The sequence below is a fragment of the Lichenostomus cassidix genome, chromosome 5, assembly GCF_008360975.1.
Source record: "Lichenostomus cassidix isolate B80296 chromosome 5, HeHo_3.0, whole genome shotgun sequence".
NCBI lineage: Eukaryota > Metazoa > Chordata > Aves > Passeriformes > Meliphagidae > Lichenostomus > Lichenostomus cassidix.
This window is the reverse complement of record NC_139486.1, coordinates 18,359,854-18,385,703: the sequence shown is the minus strand read 5'-3', so window position 1 is coordinate 18,385,703 and position 25,850 is coordinate 18,359,854. Positions and strand designations below refer to the sequence as shown.

Here is a 25,850-nt window from a genome sequence, read left to right as displayed (position 1 = left end):
TTCACTCTACTTGCCTTGAATGACTGTGTCTGAGGTTGGTAGTAAAGGCTAAAAGGAAAAAAAACATACCAAAATAACAAAGCTGGAACAGTCAAACCACAGGCCATTAAGGGCCATGTCTTCAAAGCCGTATGTCTAAGCAGCAAGGACATGTGGTTTCATTGATTGAATGCAGACTGAGAGACAGGAACTTGTAACTTTTAATTTTGCTTGTGCTCCTGTCTCAGTTTGCAACACTTAAGCAACTTTATTTAACTCTGCAAAAGATCTAGCATTGTCTTTTCTAGAGTCACAGCACTAGTCCCAAAGGCCAAGGCACATTTAGGACACACTTTGAGTTGTCCTCATTCTGGTCTTCTCCAAGGGGCAAGAAGGCAGCCTGAAGGAAGCTCAGAATAACTGCCCAAGCTAGTACAACTATGTGTGCTAAATCACACACTTATGTGTAATCCTAAAGCCTTTGGCCTTACTCTCTCATATTGCATATACTGGGTCTTATCCTGTGTGACTTGGTAAAGTCTGAGCTGCTTCTGGTGTTGGCTGTGCCAAAGCAGTTTCTGCAATATTTATATTTACCACAGTGCTGTATGCAGTTCACAGCCAAACCCAGAACACGCAGCCTCATGTCTCAATTTTTCAGTCTAAACTGAAAAATAAAAATGCTGTCTGAATTCCAGGAGGAGGATAATGATGCTTGTCATGGCGTGACTTTGCAAGGGATCATTAACTAACCCTGGGAACAAAAGCAGCTGAAGCGCAAACTCTTATCTCCCTGGAGAAAACAGGGAGGGATTCACTGCAGGAAGGACAAACCATACATCAGCTCCTCACCCAGGTATTGCCTTCCAGTGACAGGGGTGCCTGAGAGAGCAGGAGTGTGGGCTCTGTGACCCAGGAGGTCAGCTCCAGGCCCACATTGCCAGAATGTACAAACGAACCAGGGAATCAGCTCAACTCCTGCTGACAGCCATCTGCTCAGGAGCATGGGCAGTGCTGCTGTTCCGGGACAGAGCTTCCAAACCCTAACTGATGAGTAAGTGAGCACTGGGGTGGATATAATTGACTGTAGCTAGTATTAGCAAAACAACAAAAAAACTTAACTAAGACAGCACATGACCATATGAGGCCCAACCTTTTGATTCCTTATTTTGAGCAGGGAAATCCAAAACCTTAAAAGTTTAAAAAATGTTTCAGAAGAGGAAAATGTCCTGTTTCTACCATGATACTGGCTAAATGAGGTCTGTGGTACTGCTCTAAACCCTGTTTCTTTGCTTGTTGAACACAAGCAGCAGAGAACACTTTATCTTGTTAATTTTTGTTACCTTTGTAGTGAGATATCTGGGACAGCCTACCCACACAACTTGATGAGGAATGCTGTTTTTAGGTGCTTAACTTCATTTTACCTTTTATTATGCTCGGGAGAGATAGAGTTGTCATAAATATTTAAGTGAGAAGTCAGGTAGGATAATTGAATTAATCAGTGATATTTACTTAATGCTCATATTGGGTTTAAGAAACACATCCACTGGTTTGTCTGATTATAGGTTCTGACTTGCAGCCTGATTTTACTGAGAATCTTAAGATGCTAGGCATGTCTTTTATGGCATCATCTCCTTCAACCAGTGGTTCCAGAAGTACTTCAGGTAGTCTTCCCTGACATGCAAAACTTTGTGATTATAGGTATGAGAATAAGGATTGCAAATGTAAATGCTAACAGCTGTCCAGGCCACCACAGCATTTCTTAGAAAAATTAATTCATCGAGTAAACAACACCATTTAGAAGTGTAGGGGTATTCTACTTCCTCTGCATTAGGAGGATGGTCTCCTTTTCCATTCTGTCTTTATCTACTACTTCTAGCTGTGAGGTAGTTTTCATCCAAAGGGCTTGTCACAGAAAAAATCAATGTCTACCAAGTAGAGAGACTGAAGAGTGGAGTTTTTTCTATCAGTGCAGTGACACTAGTCTCTCCAAGCTCCCCTTTTAGAGGCATGCCTGACTGCTCCTGGCTCAATATTTAATCAAAGACTTGGTGTCAGGAAAGAGAAACCATCACACACATTGCCTCCTCGTCACACCATCTCCTACTTCTCCTAAGGAACAGCCTTAAATTGCCACCTCATTTTTCACCCTACTCGTAGCCCATTCTAATGACTGATGGCTGGACACTACTGTCCTGGTCTGGATTAGAAAGGACAATGAGAAGGTGAATAATGATGTGTACAATGACAAGCATGACTGTGCCCAATATATCCCGGGATATAATTATTCTTTAGGAATAAAGCAGTGTTTGAACTCTCATGGCTGTGTTAACACTCTAATGTTTACTATGTCCTGCAGTAAGTGATGCAAAAGCTGACCTGAATCCCTGAAAGAAAGGCTGCAAATACAACATGGAAAAAAAATTATCTTCTGGGATCACAAATTTGTAACTTCATTTTTTAGAGAAGAAAGTAAACTTGTTTTCTGTTACCAAGCATTTACTAAGTGGCAGTACCACAGCTGTCAAGAGACCATCTCTGGATTTTATTTATTTATTTTTAGGACATTCAAGCAGCAGAAAAATAGTGATTGCTTAGAAAATGGACTTTAAAAATTGTGATTGCTATTACTTTGGTTAACAATGGCAGAGAGGAATGGAAGTTTTTGAAGTGTTCATCCACAGAAAGGTGAAAGGTTGATCAGGATGGGTGTTGATATATTATGGGTGGTGGCAGAATGAAATCAAGTGCAGGATCGGAAAAAGAAAAAAGTGGTTATCCTCTATTTTTGTTTCTTTTTATCATTATATTTATTCTGAAATTTTATGATAAGTGTGTAATTTAGAAAAGGAGACATTTTTTCTAAACTCTCCTTACACTGAAGCACAAGCAAAGTTATGGATTCTATATGTTGGTGGAAGATGAGGATCTTTCTAAATATCTTACCTCAAAGGAGGTGAAGTGAGATGGTGAGCACGTCTTCCTTCAAAGGACTGTGTTTGACAACCTTCTCAGCAGTCAAAAAGGAAACGACATAACCTAGAAAGTTCACAGACTTCATGTAGACTTTATATAGCAGCTGATTGGATGACCTCTTTCACCAAAGTTTTACTGAGAAGAAAGATCCCATTTATATCATACAAAGAATACAGATGGAATTGAAAAAACTAATGACTTTCATGTAAAAATTGAATTAAAATTATAGGTGTGTTCTAACTGAAACACCAGATTCAAAACAGTCTGAGTTTCAAGGCAATACAATTCTATATACAGACACTGTGGCTTGGGTTTTTCTCTATAGGAAAGGTGCAGAGGTCATTGAAGAAAAGAATCCAAAACACGATGATATGTTTCAGTTCCTTCTGTGGTCACTACTTCACTCTATAAAGTTTTCAGTCTTCTAAAGCTAAAGCAGAACATTGCTATTTAGGGAATCAGAACTTAGCCCTGGAAGCACATTTTTGCATCATCATTTTACCATTTTATTTTCATACTTGCCTTACAAACTCACGGCCTCAAAAGTAGAATATACCAGTAAAGTCTCCCTTTTTTGCATTTGGAATGCTCAGGAGTAAATAACATTTGCTTGAGAATACATTATTTGGTCAGTTTAGGTTTAACATATTTATGGTCATTACTAACTATCCAGAGTTTCAAAATGCAGAATTTGAGCTGTTTCAATGACTTCTAAGCTATCAGATACATTACAGGATGGCACCATATCTAATTGCTGTCTCAAATACTCTGAAAATGTGATGGACAGGTCCATGCATGCTGTGTTTCTGTTGTTGTGCTTAGTCCATAGTTGAGACCATAAGGTATGACTGACTAAAACAAGAAATTCTCAGCTGACACAAATCAACAGTCCAGCTAGCTTAGTGTTTTGTCTCCAGCAAAGACGAGAAATTGTTGGAGATGCTTTTTGCCATTCAATTTCCCCTTGTACACACCCAGAAGTGCCTGAAACAGTGGAACTAGACATATTTAGAGGGTGCATTCCTTTCTGTTCTCTTTAAGGGAACCTGTTTAAAGACCAATAAACTGCAGAGTCCTTTCCACAGAAATTTTCACTTCGCTATCTGCTGTGTAAAGGATTATTTTTTTGTTACCTGTTTTACAGATGTCTTACTAATTTTAATGAATCTCAGTGTCTCTTGGTATTCAAAATATTATTTTCATGTAAGAATTTTCCTAATTCAATGCATCTTGCTAGACAGTGGGAGTCAGGAGCTTCCCACATGAAGACTGGTATTTGCAGTTAATTTCCTACAGGTACCTATTCAAATCACCTTATGTTTTCTTTCATTACAGTGCAGCTTGGTGATTTGTGGGAAGTGAACTCAGAAAGTGACCAGAACAGCCACAGTGACTGTGTTCAAACATTCAAGGCTTAGTCAGTTCTTATCTATGCTGTAAAAGTACTTGGTTATTAGTAATAATAATGAACACTATTGCTTTGACAAAATTTCCTCCTTCATATAAGCCCTAAGCAGAAGATTTGAATAATCCTTTTTTTTTTTTTTTAAAGGCTAATGCTGGAAATATTTTTAGTGAATACAAAAACAGATTTTTTTTTTTCTCTTGACTATAGGATGGTTTTCTGCTTCACTGGAACAGAGGAGGGCAATATCTCCCAAGAGACTCAAAAGCCTTGAAGGTAGCTGCTGCCAGGGTGGGTTAGTTTGAGCATGTGTTTGGATAGAGCATGTGGCAGCATCTCTCAGGATGTATGGTATTAACAAATGCAGTTTATTTTGATTCAGCTAGGAAGGAAAGAATTTCTAAAATAATACTTTACAGTAAACAGACTCAGCCGCTGTGGGCTGAGGTCATAAGCATCAGTAAGTCTTACCCATTGGAATAACTATAACTGTTTTATTTTCTGTCCTTTGCTACTTCACACCACTTTTTGAGTTAAGGTCAGCTGTTTGCTGTGATGGGTCAGAGATGTCTGGGTAGATTTGGAGTGAAATGTCTGATAAATTCTTGCCAAATCCAAACTGAAGGCTTGTGGGAGTGGTGTTGATGACGGGTGAAGCCTCAGATGACTTCCCCCCCTTCATATTTATTCTAATCCTCAGTGCCACTTGTCTAAGCTATGTATTCTGCATAACACAACACAGATGCAGTAGCCCAAAGACAGAGGTGGAATAAAAAGGGATTTGCACTAAGAGAAAATTTCCTTGGTGTAATCAAAGAAACATCTGCAGTTATTCAAGTTCTCAAAATCCCTTTTCCAGGCTGTTTACAGGCCCTTCTGCCATTCATTTCTCCATAAAGCAGAGGATTTTGATATTTTTCCTCATCTGCTCTACTTCCACATCTGCCTGGATGTATCCAGTATGCAATGAAACAGGAGGGTGCAAACCCATGACTGCTGTTGCGCATATAGCAATAGCAGTATTTCCTTGCCATCAAAGTTGATTTGCTTTTTAGTTCCCTATTTTACAACCCCCTATAAAAAAAGGAACATGTATAGGTCAAAACAGATGAGCAGAGGTGAAATGGCTGAAAATACCATGGATTGCATGTAAAGCTAATACTGTCTTTATCCCCTTCATCAATGAGTTATGCCAACTGTATGCCTCATTAGTGAAAGTGTAAGTAAAGAACCTGTGCAATTGGTATGTAAAGTTTTGGTGTGGACATAAAACAAAATCCAAGATCTCCCTTACACTTACAAAAATACTTGTATTAGGAACCTAACTCATTTTTAGTCCAAAGAAAAATCCATCAGCAAACCCCCGAATCCCATAGCTGATCTTTATATGAAGTTCATTTAAAGTACCCAGAGGTCTGCATAGAAAACATGAGTGTCTTCTTATTTGATTCATGCAATGACCTGAATAAATAGAGTGCTCTGCAAACAGAAGAAAACAATGATTGCATTTTTGAGCAGGCATATTTTGCTGCCTATAGAACAGCTTTAAACTCTATCTCACTTTTTTTTTTTTAATATATATTTCTCCCTCTAGCCATCTCTCAGGTTTTATTGTGTCCTGCCTCTCTGCCTTCCTGAACTCATTTGAGATGTCTACTTTTGTATAAGCACAAAACACTGATAATACTTTTGTGATTCCTTGCAATAACAACTGTGCTGAAAAGTAGCACAAGGACACATATTGATAAGGACTCCACTGCCTGGAATGATTTGGCACATGTCATATGGAAAATTTGCATTTGAGCTGAAGGCCAACTCCAGGCTTCTGCACCTCTTAGGACCCACTTAAAAGCTATTAAGGGTTTAAGTGGTTTGAGAGTCTCTTGCTGGCTGTCTGCACATGGTTAAAGATCACCCACTATGAAGCATTAATGGCAGAGGACTATGGTTTTGCTCTACAATTGGTCGGTGCTATTTGTGGGCCTCCTGGCAATTTTGATCTACTGATGCAGCCACACACAGACCTCAAAGGTAAAGGGAAGAAGTGGAAAAACAAAGCAGAATTGCTTTCTGTGTTCTTTTCCATCTTTGTCAGGATTCGTTCAACATGAAGGCTTTGAAGTTCACGGTTGAAATAAGCTTAGGCAAGCTCTTTAAGAGATGTTTTAGAGCAGTTATTGAGAAAATATAATGACAGAAGCTTTAGGACAGAATACCAGGGCTTTATTCTGCTCTGAGCTGCTTGTTCATAAATGCTCAAAGATGGCAGGCCCTTTCCTGTGTATATCCATTGTACACTGTGGAGAAAATGAGACCTATTGCCATTACTGTATCCTCTTTTCTCTTGATGATCAGAAAACTTGTGATTCTGTATATCAGGTGAAACTATTCACAGAGAATATTCAGTCCTACAGTCCTACAGTCATCAGCATGATGCAAAAGAAAAATTGGCTGGAGCAACACATTTCTAGGTTCTGGAAATGATGTCCATTTGACTCTGCTTTGTCTTTGAGTACCTTCCGTGTTGGCAGCATCTCTACTCCTTCAAGGAAAGAATATAGCAGAAGGAAGACTGAAAAGTGACTTAAATCATAACTGCAGATGTAAACACCATTTCTTCTTCTTGCTCTGTCTCTTCTTCCCCAGGGAACTGAGCTGCTGCCAGAAATTAGGCAGATAGCAGCTTTTTGGTTGATGTAAACTGTTGCAGTCAGTGTTTAAACATATAATCGGTACTCCTTCATCCTGCAGGAACAGTTCTCTTGCTGGCTAATACTGTCAGTACATACTGTTTTGTGATCCCTTAAGAGTTCTCATGAGATTCTTGTGGTTTTAATTCCACAGCTGAGTATCACTGGGCTAGAAATGTCTAATTACTATTCCTAGCTTGCTCTTAATTTTTTTTGTACCTAAAACTGAAACTGCCCCATATGAGATTCTGCCCCAAATGAGATTCTGTCTCATATGAGATTCTGTCCCATGCAGCCATTTTTTTCTCAAAGAACTTTCAAGGTTAAATGGCAGATCTGAATGGCTCTTGGGGAAAGATAGTATTGTACCTTTTCACTAAAGGAGAACTAAACCAGAGCAAAGTGCCAGAAAGTTTGCTCTCAAGACCTGGGGAATCACATTCCCATTTCTGCAAAGAAATTCTTTAATCCTATCATATTTTCTCCAATCCTTTTAATCCTCAGGTGTATACATTCTTAGGATATGTGCTTCACCAGCAATACTGAAAAGAGATAACAGGACTCTCTCACTGAAAATAGTTATTATCATAGAGTTACTGGAATCTTGAATGACAATTAGCAAAAACTAAATGGCAGAACAAGAAAAAAGTACGTGAGGTAAAAAATCTGTTAATATATCCTCGGTAAACTTTCTTTCCTACTGCCTCTGGTGCTTCTTTCCTCTGTGTACTCAGAAAAATCACTGGGTTTACTGCTGTCCAGATAAACAGTGTATGGATGCTTTGTATTGCTATAAGATAGTTACAGTTGCAGCTATATCTTTAGTGTTTAATATTACTGTTTTGTTTTTTTTTAAATTCTGATTATGTGTGGGAGCACAAGTTGTTTCCTGTACGAAGTGCTCTGTATCAAATCTGGAACAGTGAGATTATTGCACTTTCCCACCTGTGCATACAGAAAAGTGTAATTGGATCACTGGGAAAAGATAACAAATCCAGATCCCCAGGCTCTTGTCAGGCACTGTTGATGCTGAGATATTGTACAGTTGATAAATAATTCAGCTATTTAGCTGAATAGGGATTTCAGAGGCTTAGCTGTACATTCCTCATCCATCATTTTAATATCTTTCCCCTTTTCTGTTAGCTGGCTATCTGATGGCAATGATTTAAGATTTTGTTTGATAACCTTCTGTTTGCCTGTTACAGGGACTGTGTCATATAAGCGACTTCTATAGCTAGGGAACATCTTTTGTTCACTGGCCCCACAAGTGACCACTCCATACATGACAGGTTCTGTGAAGCAGTTAAGAGTGCAAACAACTTAATTAATCTTCCTTGATAGCTCCTTAGCAGTGTTTATGGAGTAGTTCTTAGAACTGTGAAGGAGCAGCATGCTAAGTAATATTAAAATAGGAAGATCTCCATCTGCCTTTGTAGGAAAAGATGAACGTATGATGACACTTTCAACTTTATTTAAATCGAGGTGCCTATGAAGTTGAGGGGCAGCTCATGCCATATTTTCTCTCCAGGCCATATGCTACAAATATGGAAGATAAGAATATGGCAGCCCACGCTCATTTGCCTAAGATCCTAAATAAACAGTACCCCACAAGGTAATATGACACCATACAGGATCTCATCAATGATGTAGCACTATGCAACACATTTAAAATGTGTCAAAATGTTGTCTCCAAAGAAGCAATGTTTAGCCACTTAGGTCACTAAAAGCAGCTTTTTCAAATTCTCCACAGACGCTTTGCCAGGCTGCCCACATATCTCTAGATAAAAGCAAACTGTTTGCTAGAAACAGTGTAGAATAATTTATAGGTAGGGACCAATTTGCTTGCAAAGAAACAGCAGGTGGCCATCATTTTTTCTTAGTACAAAATGCATTATGCTAACAGCAGTACAGAATGTGTGTGTTCCAAAAAGGGAATTATTTGAAATTAGTTCAGTATTATTAGTTTTTCTCAAACACTTGTGTCCAGTTTAGTCAAGGAAAGCTATAAGCCCTCTGGAAAATGGTCAAGAAGGCAATGAAAGATTATCTTTCTTTTTCTTTCACTAAGTTAAGTGCAGCTGTCCAGAGGCAGATAATTTCACAGTTTTCATGGTTTTAAATTCTGGAATGTAAACACTGTTACTGGAAAAAATGGAATTGTGTTCAACCTTACATTTTTGGGTAAAAAAGTCAATTTTTTATTCTTCCTTTATCCTTTTTTCTCTCTGTCTCCAGTCACAAAGGATCAGAAAACATTGGACCTTAGGCACATTTCCTATTGAAAACATTATCAAAACTGACAAATCTCCATGCAAGTTTTTGGCTTCAGTGAATCATATATTTTAGTGGAAATGTATTTTGTTGAAATGTTCCAGATAGCTCCTCATGTGGGATTCTTTTTGTCTGCCATTTCCAACTTTCTCAATCCAACTTCACATCATCACATTGTACATTGATGAGTTTATGGAGTCCTAGATGAGATCCATCAAAACTATTTCACCTAAGATACGAGAATAGTTTTGGGGGATGAAAGACTAGGGAATTAATTTACTGCCATACTAAATATATCATTCTCACTGCTTGACAAATTTGTTAAGTTTTGAATGCTGCAGCATTACACTGGTGAAAAATTAGAGTAGGCCTTGGGGCAAGGTTAATAAAGACACCAATAACCCTTTGCTAGTAGGTGCAATACTTCATTTAATATGAGTCCTGGAGGTGATCATCTGTTCCTCTTTGCCCACTGGAGTGAAAATATCATGATGGTCACCATCTGGAGGAAATTTTCAGCAATCAGCAATTTTATAATGAAAGCAGGGATATTTCCTTATAAAAAGATGCTCGGGCTGTCAATGACTTTGGGCTGCATTGAAGTCCTACACAATTCAGAAGCTCACATTAGTTAAAAAACTGGAGTTCTGCAGCTTTTTTCCTCCGTTGTGTGCTTTGAGGGAGTCCTATCTACTTTTGTACAGGCAAATAAAGATTTTGCTTTTTAATTTGCCGTGTGTGTCCTCATTAACTTTTACTCGAACAGCTACAGTTAGGTGAAATACTAGGTTTTGATGTTTCCTACATTAGAATTCAGGACTCCACAGGCAGGACATTCCTAGTGGCAGTTTTCAATTTCTAGAGCTCTAGGTGAAATTATCAGTAGCAATAGGCCAATGATAGATTAATTCACGCAGACAGTCATTCAGATAAGACTGAATGGTATGACAGACCAAAAGATGAATTTGGGTAGATATGTTTTCCATTAGTTGTTCTATAGTATTTCATTTATGGGTTTTATTACTAAAAATAGTTTTATTTTTAAGACTATTTATTGACAAAATTTGTATTTACTCATGTGTGCATGAGCAAGGGTATTTTTTCTTTGCCACAGATTGGAAACACAGATATCTGGGGGCTCAGTTTTGTTAATTTTCACAGGTGATGTAGTCTTGATGAAGCTGTTCAACATCAAATTTTGAGAATAACTTCCTTCTGTTATAAATCAATGACTGTTAAACACAGGAATGAAGATAACATTAGTCTAGGTAGTCTCCACACCTGAACTTTGGCACTTCAATACCCATTTATGGAGGAATCTTGGGAGCTGAACAGGATGTGTGGCACAGCACAGTGCCTGATAGGATGACTGTCAGCCTTGAATTCATGGCCCCACCTGAGGCAATAATTCCATTGATCTTGTAGCTATTTCTTGTAGCCCTGCTTCCTGGAGAACAGCAGTCACTCTAATGATTATGTCTTGTAGTAGGTTTGCTCTCTTGACCTGTTACTGGTTTCTGTTAATCTGTACAAGGAAAAATCTGTTCTACCTGAGCTTTTTTCCCACAAATCTATGGTTTTTTGTCTATTTGTTCTCTTTTCTCCCCCTCCTTCTTCCATGACTCCTCATGCCTATGAAGTAATTGCACTGTGTAGTAACCCACAAGTAATAAAAGTCTTGAACCATGAAAGTGAGAATAATGCTTTTATAAGGATACATGAACACTAATTTTCCCAGTAACAGAGTCGTCCACAATTCAGCTTGTCAGGTATCTAACAAAGACTTTGTCAAACAAGTCAGCAATCACAACATCTTCGAGAAAGAAGTGTGTGCATGTGGACAGGCAAAGTAGAAACAAAACAAGTCCCACATTTATTTATTTATTTGTTTAGTCAGGGGAAAGTTTCCTGCTGTGTTAGCTCCCCCTCCTGGCAGTCAGGAATTGGGCTGTATTAGAGTCCAGTTGAACCTTTAAACTGCCTAAATTTCCAAAGACAAAGCTTTTGTTCATTTTAATAGCATGCTTTTAAAAAGGGGTTTCCTGAGGCCTGTATCCCTCTGAGCAACATGTCTACATAATAATTTACTGGAATGTAGCTAGAAAGAGAAAAAAGTCTTGGAGGACCAGAAGATTACTGGAGAACAAGAAGGAGAAGGATGGCAGATGAGGTCTTTACACCCATTTTTACAAGATGTACCACTCTCTAAATTTTCTTCTGTCTCGACCAAGGCAGATCCAAATCAATTCTCCTTGTGTCCTCAGGCTGCCTGATCTGAGGTTTTGAGAATAATTATAAATGCAAATTGAGAGGTAAAACCAGAAACATCCTGATCAGAGTAGAAAAAAGCACAAGAGTTCAGTTGTGTGCATATGCCAAATCATTTTGCTAGCAATACTGCAAAGACAATAATATATTTCTCTGCCAAAATCGGCTCGTATAGACTTCATTCTGTCTGTAAGAGTGTACAAAGACACTTTAAGGTTTCCTTCCTATACTAGCTGCTGATCATTATCCTGTCATCAATACTCACTTTAGAAGAGGGCATCTAGGATGGTTTCTTCCTCTTTGTCTCTTTTTCTTTACCCTCTTTTTCTTCTTCCTTACCTCTTCTTCTTATATAATAAACATGCATAACTATGAAGCAGCCAGAGCAGCAGGCAAGCAAAAGGGCTTCCTATGAAAGCAATTTGATTCCTTTGGGTCATTTTCCCTATGCCTTTGATGCAGAGATTGTAGACTCATATTAAAATTCGAACACAAAGTTCAAGCCCAAGTAACTCATAGAGAAATATATACAGTAAACAATTACCCGAGGCTTCTAATCACTTAGAAAATAGAAAAAAAAAAACAAACCCCAAAACAAAACAAAAAACCTGAAACACCAGAATATCCATATATGTATAGATATGAACTCCACTTATATGGAAAAAAGGGATTTGTCAGGAATTATTCTGTATTTTTTTTTACCAGTTGATAGAAGTACAGGGATACTTTCTTAAGCACTAGGAGCTCTGTAGTAGGTTTCATAGGAATGGAATTAGATTTGTTTTCTGTTTGTCATTCAATTCCAGACATAATAGCCTTGTACTTACTGTATATTATAATTATATAGAGTAAGATTATGACTTGATTATAACCTTGGTCTGCAGTACAGCCAAGAAAATCTATGCCAAATGTTTTAGTGCTAAATAAGAGTCACTGACTGGTAATAGTGAAAAGAATAGGTATGACCATTTGGTTTTGGTTTTGCTGCCTTCCAATTTATGTTGCATGGCACTCAGGTCCAGAATAATGGATGAACTGCTAGGAAAAGTGGTGCTGAGTGGTTAGACTATCAGAGAAAAAAAAAGCCTTGGATTCCTGTAACCTATTTTTTATTATTTTGGAAATAATGTCTTTTCTTGAAGGAAAGAATAGCCAAGTATTCTTAATTTTATTCTCTCTGAAAAATTTATAGCCTTAATATAAACCATGGTTAGGCTAATGAAGACAGACAACCTGGCTTCGGTAACACTTCAAAACTCTGTGTTTATAACATAGGTCTGTAAGTATTCATGTGCAGGCTTGGCTCCATATGCTATCTGCTCCCTTTATTCTCTGTTATCTTCACTGAACATCACTAGATTCTCAGGTAGCCACAGGAACCTTGGCTGCATGTTTGGAAGGCTGCAGAATGGTGGGAAGGATGGTTCTGAGGGTAGCTTTGGAGATTCTTTAGACACCATAGGCACAGCCACAGAGGCAATGTGCTGGTCAGTGAGGCAGGAAAACGTTCCATAAGCAGACTGCTAGTGAGCTGATAGTTTTTTTCCCTAGATACCACAAATTTATAACTGTGTAGCATTTTCAGTGATATATTAATAATTTCATGGCTATGCACAGCCAGGTGATGAAGGCTGGAAGTTGTATGGATGATTCTGACCAGTAAAGGTATGACTAGTAAAACACCTTGACCTTCCTAATTTGCAACCAGGTGTTTCAACCCTTAAATATCTTTAATCAAAACTCCTTACCTTTTATCCAGTACACAAAGCCAGAATTGTTCTTCTCCAGCTAGCATTGGTTATGCCAAAATGGAATTTAAACAAGTCAGGTTTGAAAAAAGACAGTGAGATAAAAATGTTATTCAGAAATGCCTCTTAAATTATGAAAAGGAATATTTCCATTGATTGCAGGGACTCAGGCTACTAAGCCAAATTTTTGGACTTGGCCACCTAACATATAATATTTTCTCATCTATTTCAATGAGCTTTTCTCAACTTCATTATATCATTCCTTAAATCCTAGTGGGATTTAATATCCTGGCTTCAGTAAGGCAAGAAATGTCTTACACACTTGAAAGATATGACTTGAGTCTAAGGAGGATATAGTGAGAAATAAAAGAAATCAAGTGTACATGGGAGGAAATAGAAACAGAAATTACCAAAGTGGTGATGGACAGATGTGTTATTATTGAGGCATTTGCTTGTTGATTTCTTTAATTTTAAGTTTATTGTGACACTTGCCTTTTTCTCTTCCTAGATTGGTTTATAGAACTTTCTGACTTCCCAATAAGCAAAGTTACTGCCATCTATAGCTTGTGAGTCAACTCCCAAGATTTACAATCACAATAGCTAAGGGATGCTCTTAATTCCTCCACTTCCAAATTTCTGCTTCTGCAAACAATCAGTAAATTTGCAGAGAGATTCAGTTCAGAACTTGCAGTCATATTGAAAACAGAGAGCTTGCTTTAGGAAGCCAGCGTGCCAGGAATGGGGGAGAAGATAAATGATTCTACTTGCCTTCACTTTTGCCAATTTAGTAAAGGAAAAATTGTACATGCTATTCCAGCCTTCTGGAATGTACCATTTATGATGGTTTCCTTCACAGAGTTTCTTTTTCTTTTTAATCAAATAGGTTGCCAACTCTTCAATCTTTATAATGTCTTTGAGGTAGAGATTTCTGACACAGAGACAGAACTCACTTTTGCATTAGGGTCCCTGAGATTTGCTGAAAAATAAAGCAACTATGAACTCTGTTATAAGTAAGTATTAAGCAGTTGGAAAGGTTACTGAAGTAAAACCTTTCCCAAAAAAGTTATTCAAATACATTCAGTTTTATCCTTGTTCTCCCATTCTTTACCTCTGCCACACTGCAGTAAATCCTGAAGTCATAAATATCTAGTTGGATATGTCCTTGTACTCTTACTTAGTACAATCGAGAGTAGTCCCAAATACATATAATCTGTAATGATTTTTATGCTGTCAGTTTATTAAGGATGATGTCTAGAGTACTGGCATTAATAAAAGGACTACGTTTCTTACCATCACAAGGGAAAAAAATAGGAAAATTTTAACAGAATTCTGATAGCAAAATCCATGTAACAATAACAGGACAGAAATTCCAGAATCTGCCTAAGTGACTGTCCAATCAAAGCTTTTTTACTTGTGATATCTAAAGAGAAATGCTGTGTGCTTGACCCAGTTTGCTTGAATCATTGCTGAGATCTTTAATTCAGGTGCCACTGATTCCTGATGATTTTTGTCTTTTCTTTTATACCCTTTTTATAACCTTTCTTTTCCCTCTTTACAACACTCCTTGTACCTTAGCTCCACATGTTTATAATTCTTGTAGTCTACCTGACATTTAGCTTAGTTTGGGAGTTTTGCAAAGCCAGAAGACAAAACATTCCTACTATCTCAGAACTAGAGGCTCCAACCTTGGACGGAGCCTTCTCTTTGGAACATATTTTTGTAAACTAGACTGTAGTCTCATTTAGGAGAGGTGTAATTAGAATAGGGGGACAATTACTTCATTTATTAAGTTTCTTATTGGGAGATTTTAGGTAGATATGCTATTTTGCGAGGCCCATAAAAGTGCTATATGCGTTGTGTGGGTGCTTCTCAGTGTGTTTCCACCTTTGACAGGTGTGCACCTAGGATCCTATTAAATACTGAGGTAATATCCCATTTTCCCTTTACTGCTGTGTCTGCTTCATATTTTTACCAGTTGAAAAGGCATCACCGCATTTACTTAGGTGAGAGGTACCCTGGGCAGAGTACTAGAATAAGTTGAATGCATAAATCAGTTTTAATATGACACTCCTTTTTAGGAGATTCCCAGAAAAACAGGAACTGCAGCTGCCTGTGGCTGCATGTTCTCAGCTGGGCTTTCTGTTATACCCAGGAGTCAAATAAAACCTAATCAGCAACTGGATTTACAATCGGAAGCAAACTCAGTGTGGGGTATTGGCTCTGTTAGGAGGTACAGGCTGTCCCTTTCTGATGATGATGGAAAAGAAGTGAGAGAACAACTATTATTACTCTGTGTGGTCCTAAGCATCTCGGAGGAGGCTCTGCATATCCATTCTCATTTTAAAAAGAGAGTGTCATGACGGATCAGAGCGCTGTGATCTAGATGGGAGCCAGGCCGTATTAAAGGCGGATCAACTGTCACACTTAGGCTCATGTTAGAGTGTAATCCTGTTAAGAGTTTCTCTACAGCATCACGTCATCTGGCATAATTGAAAAGAAATCACTCTTGACTGAAATATGCCTGTGAGAGAGAAAACCATGAGCAGTGAGGTACCTAACCTTACTGTTTCTATAAAAGGACAATACACAGTATAGCTTTTTTACAGTATCACATTTACAAACCTTTAAATTTTGAAGTCATGATGATAACAGGATTTTTCAGGGCCTCATTTTTTATCTGCAGCTCTTTGAAACTTGAGGCTGATACGTGATGATGCTCTAAATAAATACAGTAATCTGCAAGTGCAAGGTTGAAGGGTTAAAACAGTTTGACTCCTAAGGATAATTTCTACACTGCCAGTCCATGGGATTCCCAAATGTAACATTTGGGAAATGGTATAAACTGCACAGCTCTATCAGAAGAACATGGTTTTATGCATACCCAAAGTAAATTTCTTTCTGAATGATCTGGATGTTCTTAAATTACTTAAATAAATATAACAAAAAATAAATAAGTTTAAAAAAAAGAAAAATGAAAGGAAGGGCAACCACTGTTTTAAAACAGGATTTCTGTTCACTGAAATTCTATTTTCTTGAAATCCCAGCCAATGAGTTTTGATCTGGATGAACAACACCTGGAAAATTACTCTGCTCATGTCACTGCGATTGAAGACCCTGAGATCTGCACATGCTTTGTACTTGCCAAGGATTATATCCTTCATTAGATCCTACTATGTATAATGCAAGGGTTTTCTTCAATCATTAAAAGCAACATACAACAAGAAAAGATAACATCAAACAACACAGAACCTTTTGTTGCATGCTTTAAGGAGTGGGAATGTTTCATTATAGATCATTATAGAGTATAGATTTTGTTACAGATTCGTTAAAGATAATAGATGTATCAAACACATGTCTTACAGCAGGGCATCTTAACATTTGTGAATTACCAGATTTGTTTAAAAGACTCTACTCACAAATCTCTAATTCATCATAGTGAGGTACAATAATCTGGCAGTGTGCATTAATTTGGGCAATATATATAATGGCATTACAGAAATAGAAGCAGAATATTCCAGAGTCTTGAAGGAAATGAAAAAACACAGAGTGTGATTAAATAATACAGGCCAGAGTCTACTTTGTCAGGCATCAGTGAATAGCAGTCAATGAAGTCAGTGATTCTGCAAAAGAAAAATAATTGCCTGAGCAAAAATTTCCAGTAAAAAGGTTTAGGTTTTGGTTTGTTTCAGTTTAAGAATTTCAAACAGACTGTGAGAGGACAAAGACTGAAGGTGTAGTATGCAAAAGCAAGTGATAGATCTAGCTTTTGCTGAAGTCACTGAATGTCCTTCAGTCATTGCAATGACTTTGCATCAAATCTATTTCAAGACTATTTAACAGTAATATTAAGCTAATGTTTAATATTAATGCCTTTTTTCCCCTTTTTTTTCCAGAAATCCATAAAGAGCTCAGCCTTAGAATAGTCTTCTAATGGTCTTGATTTTCCCTATTAAACATTTCATGGTATTCAGCTTTTTTTTTTTTCTCTTTCCTTTTACAGGCAGGCGAGATCTGGCAGATAGCTGATATGAGGACTTTGCTGACTTCAGAAAGCTGACAGACACCAACAGACTTCAGTGAAATATCCCTCCAAGCACAGAGACTTCGGTAGCTTTCGAGCAACCTGTTGTTCTGCAAAGACATGGCTACTGGTTCTTTCAGCACACATGGAGGAAGGAAACAAACTTTGTAACCCTGGCTAATAAGACTGGGTTTTCCTTATCAAAAGTAGGAGGTAGCCAATTATAAAAGGATTATTTTATGCTTAGCCTCCAGGACTTCAACTCTGGCCTGAACACTGGACATAAATAGAAGCCAATTTTAATGACCTGAGATTTTGTTACCTGTGCTTTATTATTGTTATCAGTTCTTAAACACTTTGGTACTTTATTTCTTTAAATTAGAAATGGGTTCATGGACTAAAATGTGGCCCACAGATTGGGCTCTTCTCATGAAATCATGGCTTATCTTTTCCCTGGGGCTCTACATACAGGTCTCCAAAACTTTGGCCTGCCCGAAAGTGTGCCGCTGTGATCGAAACTTTGTCTACTGTAATGAGCGAAGCTTGACCTCAGTGCCTCTTGGGATACCGGAGGGTGTAACTGTCCTCTACCTCCATAATAACCAAATTAATAATGCTGGATTTCCTGCAGAGCTGCACAATGTCCAGTCTGTGCACACAGTCTACCTGTATGGCAACCAATTGGATGAATTCCCCATGAACCTGCCCAAGAACGTCAGGGTTCTCCACCTGCAGGAAAACAATATTCAGACCATTTCTCGTGCTGCTCTTGCTCAGCTTTTGAAGCTGGAAGAACTGCACCTGGATGACAACTCCATCTCCACTGTTGGCGTTGAGGATGGGGCATTCCAGGAAGCCATCAGCCTCAAGCTTCTGTTCTTGTCCAAGAATCACTTAAGCAGTGTGCCAGTTGGCCTTCCGCTGGACTTACAAGAGCTTCGAGTAGACGAAAACCGAATTGCTGTCATTTCAGACCTGGCCTTCCAGAATCTTACAAGTCTGGAGCGTCTGATTGTGGATGGCAATCTCCTTACTAATAAAGGCATAGCTGAAGGCACCTTTAGCCACCTCTCCAAGCTCAAGGAATTCTCAATAGTTCGGAATTCACTGACTTACCCTCCTCCCGATCTTCCAGGTACACATCTGCTAAGACTTTACTTGCAGGACAACCAGATAACCCATATACCACTTACAGCCTTTTCAAACCTCCACAAACTGGAACGTCTTGATATTTCCAACAATCAACTTCGGATGTTGGCAAAGGGAGTATTTGATAATCTCCATAACCTGAGACAGCTCACTGTAAGGAATAATCCCTGGTTTTGTGACTGCAGCATTAAGTGGGTCACTGAATGGCTCAAATTTATTCCTGCTTCCATCAATGTACGGGGTTTTATGTGCCAGGGACCAGAGCAGGTCCGAGGCATGGCAGTCAGGGAGCTCAATATGAATATGTTGTCATGCCCCACCACCACCCCTGGTCTGCCACTTATCATCACCCCAGTCCCAGCTACAACCATGCCAACTACATTAGCTCCCAGCTCATCATTTCCCCCCTCAAGTAGTAAATATAATCCTCTCACTCCCATCATAGCCACACTCCCCACTGTGCCTGACAGGGAGGACAGAGAAAGGGTGACACCTCCTTTGTCTGAATGGATTCAACTCTCCATCCATTTTGTGAATGACACTTGCATCCAAGTCAACTGGATGTCACTTTTTACCGTGATGGCATATAAACTCACATGGGTTAAAATGGGCCATAGTCTGGTAGGAGGAATTGTTCATGAACGAATTATTAGTGGTGAGAAGCAGCAATCGAGCTTGGTAAATCTGGAGCCCAAATCCACCTATCGGATTTGTTTGGTTCCACTGGATTCTTACAACAATTACCGAATTGGAGAAGACACTGTCTGTTCAGAAGCCACAACCAAGGCTTCCTTTTTGAATGGCAGCAACATCCCTTCCAGCCACGAGCAGACGACTTCTCAGAACCTGGGCTCCCCATTTCTGCTGGCAGGGTTGATTGGGGGTGCAGTGATATTTGTCCTCGTGGTCTTGCTCAGCATTTTTTGCTGGCATATGCACAAAAAAGGTCGTTACACCTCCCAGAAGTGGAAATATAACCGTGGCCGTCGGAAAGATGACTACTGTGAGGCAGGGACCAAGAAGGACAACTCCATCCTGGAGATGACGGAAACCAGCTTCCAGATTGTCTCCTTAAATAATGATCAGCTCCTTAAAGGAGATTTCAGACTGCAGCCCATTTATACCCCAAACGGGGGCATTAACTACACAGACTGCCACATCCCCAACAACATGCGATACTGCAACAGCAACGTCTCAGACCTGGAGCACTGTCATACGTGATAGTGAGGGAAGATGGGGGTCTCTAGGACAAGGAGAAAAAAACTCTAGAAAAAATAATCCCCCCCAAAAACAATGAAAGAAATTACATTTGATAAATGTTACACAGATGCATTTATGCATTTGAATACTCTGTAATTTATACGGTGTACTATATAATGGGATTTAAAAAAAGTGCTATCTTTTCTATTTCAAGTTAATTGCAAATGGTTTTGTAACTCTTTGCTTTTTAAATCTTTAAAAAATATTGCTGAGTACTGTACAGGGTTGTACAATAAGAACCCAATGTCATGGCAAAGGAAAGAATGACTCATTCTTCAAACATTAACCACTTTGCTGTCGAAGCTGTCTGAGGGATGTTAAGTTTCTTGATGTCCTGGAATACAGGAAAATAAGTGCATATTAAAGCAGGGTCACTAGGAGCAGACAAAAGCAATTCAGATAAAATGAGTACAACCCCTCTGACTTGAACCTAGCAGTTGCTATTGAGCTTCAAACACTTGGAAATACACCTGTTCCTCTTTGTCAGTTCTGCATTTCTTACCTCCAACTGAAAGCTGGAGTTTTGAGTGCCCAGAAATGCTGCTTTCTTGTTTGATTAATTTTCTCTCAATCTACATGGAATAGGAAAGGTAGAAAGAGGTCAGTGTCAAACTCAAAGTGACCTTGATTCCTATTTGCAAAAATTGCTCCGAAAATGTCCCCCAATACTAGATACTTTATCATAGAAACTGTACATGTTTTTCATTAGGATTAAGGAGCTTTAGGCATTCTCTGACCCTTCTCAGTGGGAGGTGAAGGTTATATAACAGAATGTAACAGAGAGTTGTCATTAAGTTGCACCTCGTTTTAATAGGGAAGCATTTGTTGACTCGGCATGTTCAGGTAAAGCTGGAATGAGGGAAATTGTGAGTGCTCCCAGCTCTGCAGTATTCGTGTACAATTTCAAATCTAAAAGTGCATATTGCTGAAAACATGGTGCAAAATATGACAATGGAGAGGTTGCTATTAATTTTGTTGGTTCAAGCTTTGTTTGACTTTGGGGTCTGAGTTATGTTCACTATGGAGAAATAGGAGGAAAGAAAAAACAAAAAGAGAAAACAAACAAGAAATATATTGTAAAAAATTATTTAATATTAGAAAGACCTCCAGGGCTATTATGAACTGAAATATGTTCAATGGGAAAAATCGTATACAAATCCTGACAGTTTTTGTTTGTTTTGCTTTTTTTCCCCCCCTAATTAAAGTATACAGAGACTGGCATTAGCTAAGCATTTGATTGACTATGGAATTTTGAATACACAAGTACATAGTGTCCCTCTGAATTACCTTTCTTTTACCCTAAGCATTTTTGAGTTTTCCATAATGATTTCTGCTTCACAAGTAGTGCAATACCTGCTCAGTTCTTGAGCTTTATATGCACGGTGCAAAACATCATGCTTGTATTAAAACCATGATGCAGCTCTTAAAATTATGTAATGTTTCCACCACTCTACTAACTCAATGACTGCCAAGAACTGTGGATTTCTTGCCAGCTCAGTGGTGGAGTCTAATTCTTTGGGTTTTTGTAAATTTTTTTTTTAATGTAGCTAATTTTCTCCTGAGTCTGGGGACAAGCTAAAGCTCACATCACTTAACAAAAAAAAAAATTGAGACAAAATTTCTCTGAGGTAGTAAGGAAGGAAAGAGAGAGCTTTAATTTAGAGTTACCACCTAGGGATAGACAAGAAGTTGCTGCATGTGGATTGGAAGTAAAGGCTGAAGCACTTTCACAGTGGAATGGGACTTTTCACTTTATGAAGCTCTCTGTGCTGGAAGAGAGGGTTTTAATCCTTTCCTTTGCTCTTTTCACTCAACCCATTCTTGAAACTCAGCAGTCTATGAGCATGTATTTTTTACAATTCAGATCACATGATAACACTTATTTTCTGCAATGACAAAACGAACCCAGTTATGACTGATGGTAGAGTACAACCATTTTATAAGGAGCCACATCCTCCCACCAACATCTTTTAAAATCACATTTTGAAATTTCACTCTATTCTATATATTTGCTATTTTCCCCATCTATAGCAGGTATTCTAAGCAACCTGTGTGGCTATTGTAATAGTTAAGTCACTAGAATTTTGCTGATTAAAAGTCTACCATATAATTTCAAATGGCATAATTCTAGGTTGAAATGTCTATGCAAAGTGGGAGTTTTTTTCTGTGATCTAATTACTGAACTTGATAATAAGGTTGATACTTTTGGGCTTTGGTTTTTGTGGTTTGGTTTTTTTAAAAATTTGCTTGGTTTTTGTTTTGCTTTTTTTTTTTTTTTTGTTTATCTGGTTTTGGGGTGTTTTGTTTTGTTTTGTTTTGTTTAACATATTTTGGGTGCCACAGCTCAAAAGACAAGCAGCAAATAGTTGTGCTTCTTCATGCTTCTGTTGTATGCTGGAGTCTGCTTGAAGTATAGCCAGAGATTCCCATTGGGTGTGGACATAGTATTTCATTTCAATGAAATAACTAGTTGTACATTTGATTTCAAAAGGCCTCCTTTCAAAGTACATGCTTGCTAGTGTTTTGTACTTCAGTGACTGATGCAGGAGGAATCTTCTGTTCTAGACCTCAGTATACCGTAGGCACCTTACTCGTAGCAATTCACTTGTTCAGGGAGCTTCGCCTGCACTGCACATGAATGATCCACAAGTCCAAACTGGTGACAACAAATTTGGTTACTGACCTAATAGGGTGAAAACAGAAGGAATTCACAAACTTCCTTTTGATCTTGAATGATGAAACATATATATATATATGTGTATATATACACACACACACACACATTATTACTTATCTAGATCAAAAATCAAAATGAAATTGAAGGTAGCGTATGAAGAAATATATATATATTTGCACGGGACACTGACAGAAGTTTCTTTACTATAAATACTCTTCTGAAAAAAAAATGTAGCAAGCCACTTATACCAAAATTTGCGGATAGAGCTGGGAACATTATCTACAAAAATTCAGAGTTGTAGTCAACTGAAGGGTCATATGTTTCATTTGAAGAGTGTTTCTCCCAATTCTAATTGTTCTTTAGCTCCGAAACAGTTAATGTATTTCAGCTACCACAGAGTTTGGGACTTCTCAAAATTCCAGTCAGACAAACATCTGAGATTTCATTTCAGGTTCCACCTATATAAGTACATGATGAGCAAATTTCACTGAGTAAAGTATTTAGAAAAAGTCAGAGTTAAAAATGGACAATGATCTTTTGGCAGAGTAAAGTTTAAGATTAGTAACTTTCTCCTTGGGCTTTTTAAAAATTGGGTGATCTTCACTTAGGGCAAATATTTGACCATATATAATAACTGAAGGGTATAGGGCAGAAGTACCAAATATGTGCATTTACAACTCACCCAAAATGTTCGCTTTTAAGTCCTGAACAAGTTCATTTCATCTGGGGACAAATTATTTATTTTCAGACAAAATCTCACCCATCTTCCATTGACATAGATGTGCAGAAAGATTGGTGAGTGAAATAAAATAAGAGTTTAAGTGAAATTGTGTTAAAGGAATACCACAATGCTGCTGTTCCCAGTGCTTGGTTCCTTCTGAAGACATATTTTATTTTCAGGTATTCTCTCACTTTAACAAGTGTTCCTTGCATGTGGCCTGCTGGCAGAAACACCTGATTAAGGCATGGACTTTTTGTTAACAGGTTCTTACTGGGACATTATTAGTGAATTTCTTTTTGAGAATATTTAGGGCGTAAGCTACTTTGAACTGAAAAGATATTAACAGTTTTTCCTGTAAGCCAATAAAGGACCACAGTGAATGTCATGTAAAACAGAAAAATGAAGTTGCATATGCTATTTGCTACTAACATAGTTCAACTATATTTTTCTCTCAATCGTTCTTTTTTTCACAAGAGAAAATTTCTCCCTCTGAAAAATTTATTCATTTCAATTTAAAAGAACAAAAACTTTATCCATATTGATACTATTGTTTTAAGAGTCTACATAAGGCACTTTATTAATGACATTGAAGTGAAAGTCCAGTCTCAGCTTTTGACAGTAAAGTGGTTAATTCCCATTGAATTCTACATTTATAGTACTTCACCTTAAATTTAACATGGAGATATTAAACTTTTTTCTTTAGAACATGAGAATAATGGTTTTACATATGACTTATCTTTACAGCTCAGTGGAAAAACAAACCAGAAGTGAGTGCCAAAACCAAAAGTTACTGGCTCTGAACCTCATCAAATCCTGCCTGATGCTCTCTTCTAAACACAGAGATAATCCTAGGAAGCTGATGATCACTCCTTCCCTGAACTCTATTGAACAGGGCACTTTGTATCCCAGATGATACTACAGGCAATATTGAAGCATTTGGCATTAAACTTATGTACAGTAGAGAATATTTTGCTCTTTAAAAGGACGCTGGCTAGTAGTCCATATGGAAAACTAGCACAGAAGAGATTTGGCAACCTTTTATTACACTGGGGCTCTGTGGAAATGTGCCTCATGAGAGCTGAATTCTGATCCTCTCAGAAACAGATAAGCTACTAAACAAATTGTTATCATGAGTTGGTCCCAAATATCTGAAGATGATCTTTCATAAAATTGATTTTAACTGAGATATGCACACTTGATTCTGTTCTGTGTTTGGTATACTTTCTATCTTTAACATGGAAAAATAGATGGTTTGAAGTCTGCGTTATCTGTTTTCTGCAATCTGCCATGTTGCACGCATTGTTAACTTCAAAACCTCACTATACACTATATATTATCTTGTTGACATATTCAGTAAAGAGTTATTTAAAAAAATACAACAATCTTGCTGTATTTATATGAGCAAGTTAATTAAAATAAGGATGTGGGTATCTGAAAAGGACAAAATCATCAATCTTTTGTACTTTCATTCATGGAGATATTTTCAGATGTTCTACTGTCTGTTCAAGCCTCTCTTCCATTTCTAAAAGACAAATATCATCTGTCTCTCAAAGATTTAAATAATTTGTTACCTCAGTTTCTCAGAGTTAATCTTATCTTTAAAAGGTTATCTCTGATATGCATATAGAAAAGCAATGTAAAATGGGAACAGACTGTACTCCAGTGTTTGCAATTAATAGATACACTTAAGGAGCTGCACATGTCTATAACAAATACATATATGTGGAAGCTGTGACTCATTATATGCATAGCCATTTGATAAATGCATTTGACATTCGTCCATGACAATCATGAATCTTTTAGCTATTATTATCTATTTAATCTGTTTCCTTGATATGAAATATGATTTTTTTTAACAGTTCTCCCTTCAAAATTGATCTTGAATTTTCAGAATGCACAACATTCATACATAAGCCTTAATAAATTTTTGTATAAAGCAAATCTTATACATAACATATATGGTAATATATACTATATATATAAAAAGATGCTTTAGCTATTTAGAAATGGAAATTACCCTTCTTCTAATTCCATATACAAGAACTAATTTCTTGCTTTAGCAGAAAGTGAGATACCGAATGTTGCAAGCTATGTCATTTCAAAGCTTAGAAATTTAATATTGCTGAGTGGTTCTTCAACAAATTATCTTACTCTTCTTCTTAACCCCTGAATACTGTGTGAAACTGCCGAGGGCTGCTGTGCAATACATCCACACCTAGTCTTGACCCTTTTCCCCTGTAATAAGCTTCCCTGCATTTGATGTTTCTACTGAACCACATAAGACCCTGGTAACTAAATCTTCTTTCCTTACCACAGGAAGGGGGACAAGAAAAATAATGGAAACAATGAACACTTGGCATTGGTTATGTATTTCTGACAGTGAGGGCATCATAATTTTCAATTGACAATATTTTCTGTCAGAAAAAGAAAAGTTGACAACCACTGACTTCATCAGGTAATCTTTTAATAACCCAAAATTATATTTAATATAGTAAAGATAAAACTTTATTTTTAATACTTCTAAGCTCAGTTATCTGGAACTGTTCATACACATGTGAAAGTGTGTATAAATTTCTTGTGTATAGAGGATTTAACTAAAAGGATCTCCCAAAGAAAGAACATGGAGGAGTATTTTTCATTATTGTTCATTCAAATTTTTTTAATATTTCATTTTAAAAAGAGTTC

The 25,850-nt window shown here is 37.6% G+C and overlaps 1 protein-coding gene across 8 annotated transcripts in view; it reads left to right on the top strand.

The window, feature by feature from the left end:
- FLRT2 (fibronectin leucine rich transmembrane protein 2) overlaps positions 1-25,106 on the top strand; it is a 62,833-nt gene extending 37,727 nt beyond the window's left edge. For all 8 annotated transcript variants that reach the window (XM_085061608.1, XM_085061612.1, XM_085061607.1 and 5 more), the window contains one exon: positions 17,338-25,106. In XM_085061608.1, coding sequence (XP_084917734.1) covers positions 17,743-19,728 — 1,986 coding nt within the window. In that variant the 5' untranslated portion in view covers positions 17,338-17,742 and the 3' untranslated portion in view covers positions 19,729-25,106. The remainder of the gene's footprint in view (positions 1-17,337) is intronic.
- The last annotated feature ends 744 nt before the right edge of the window (positions 25,107-25,850 follow it).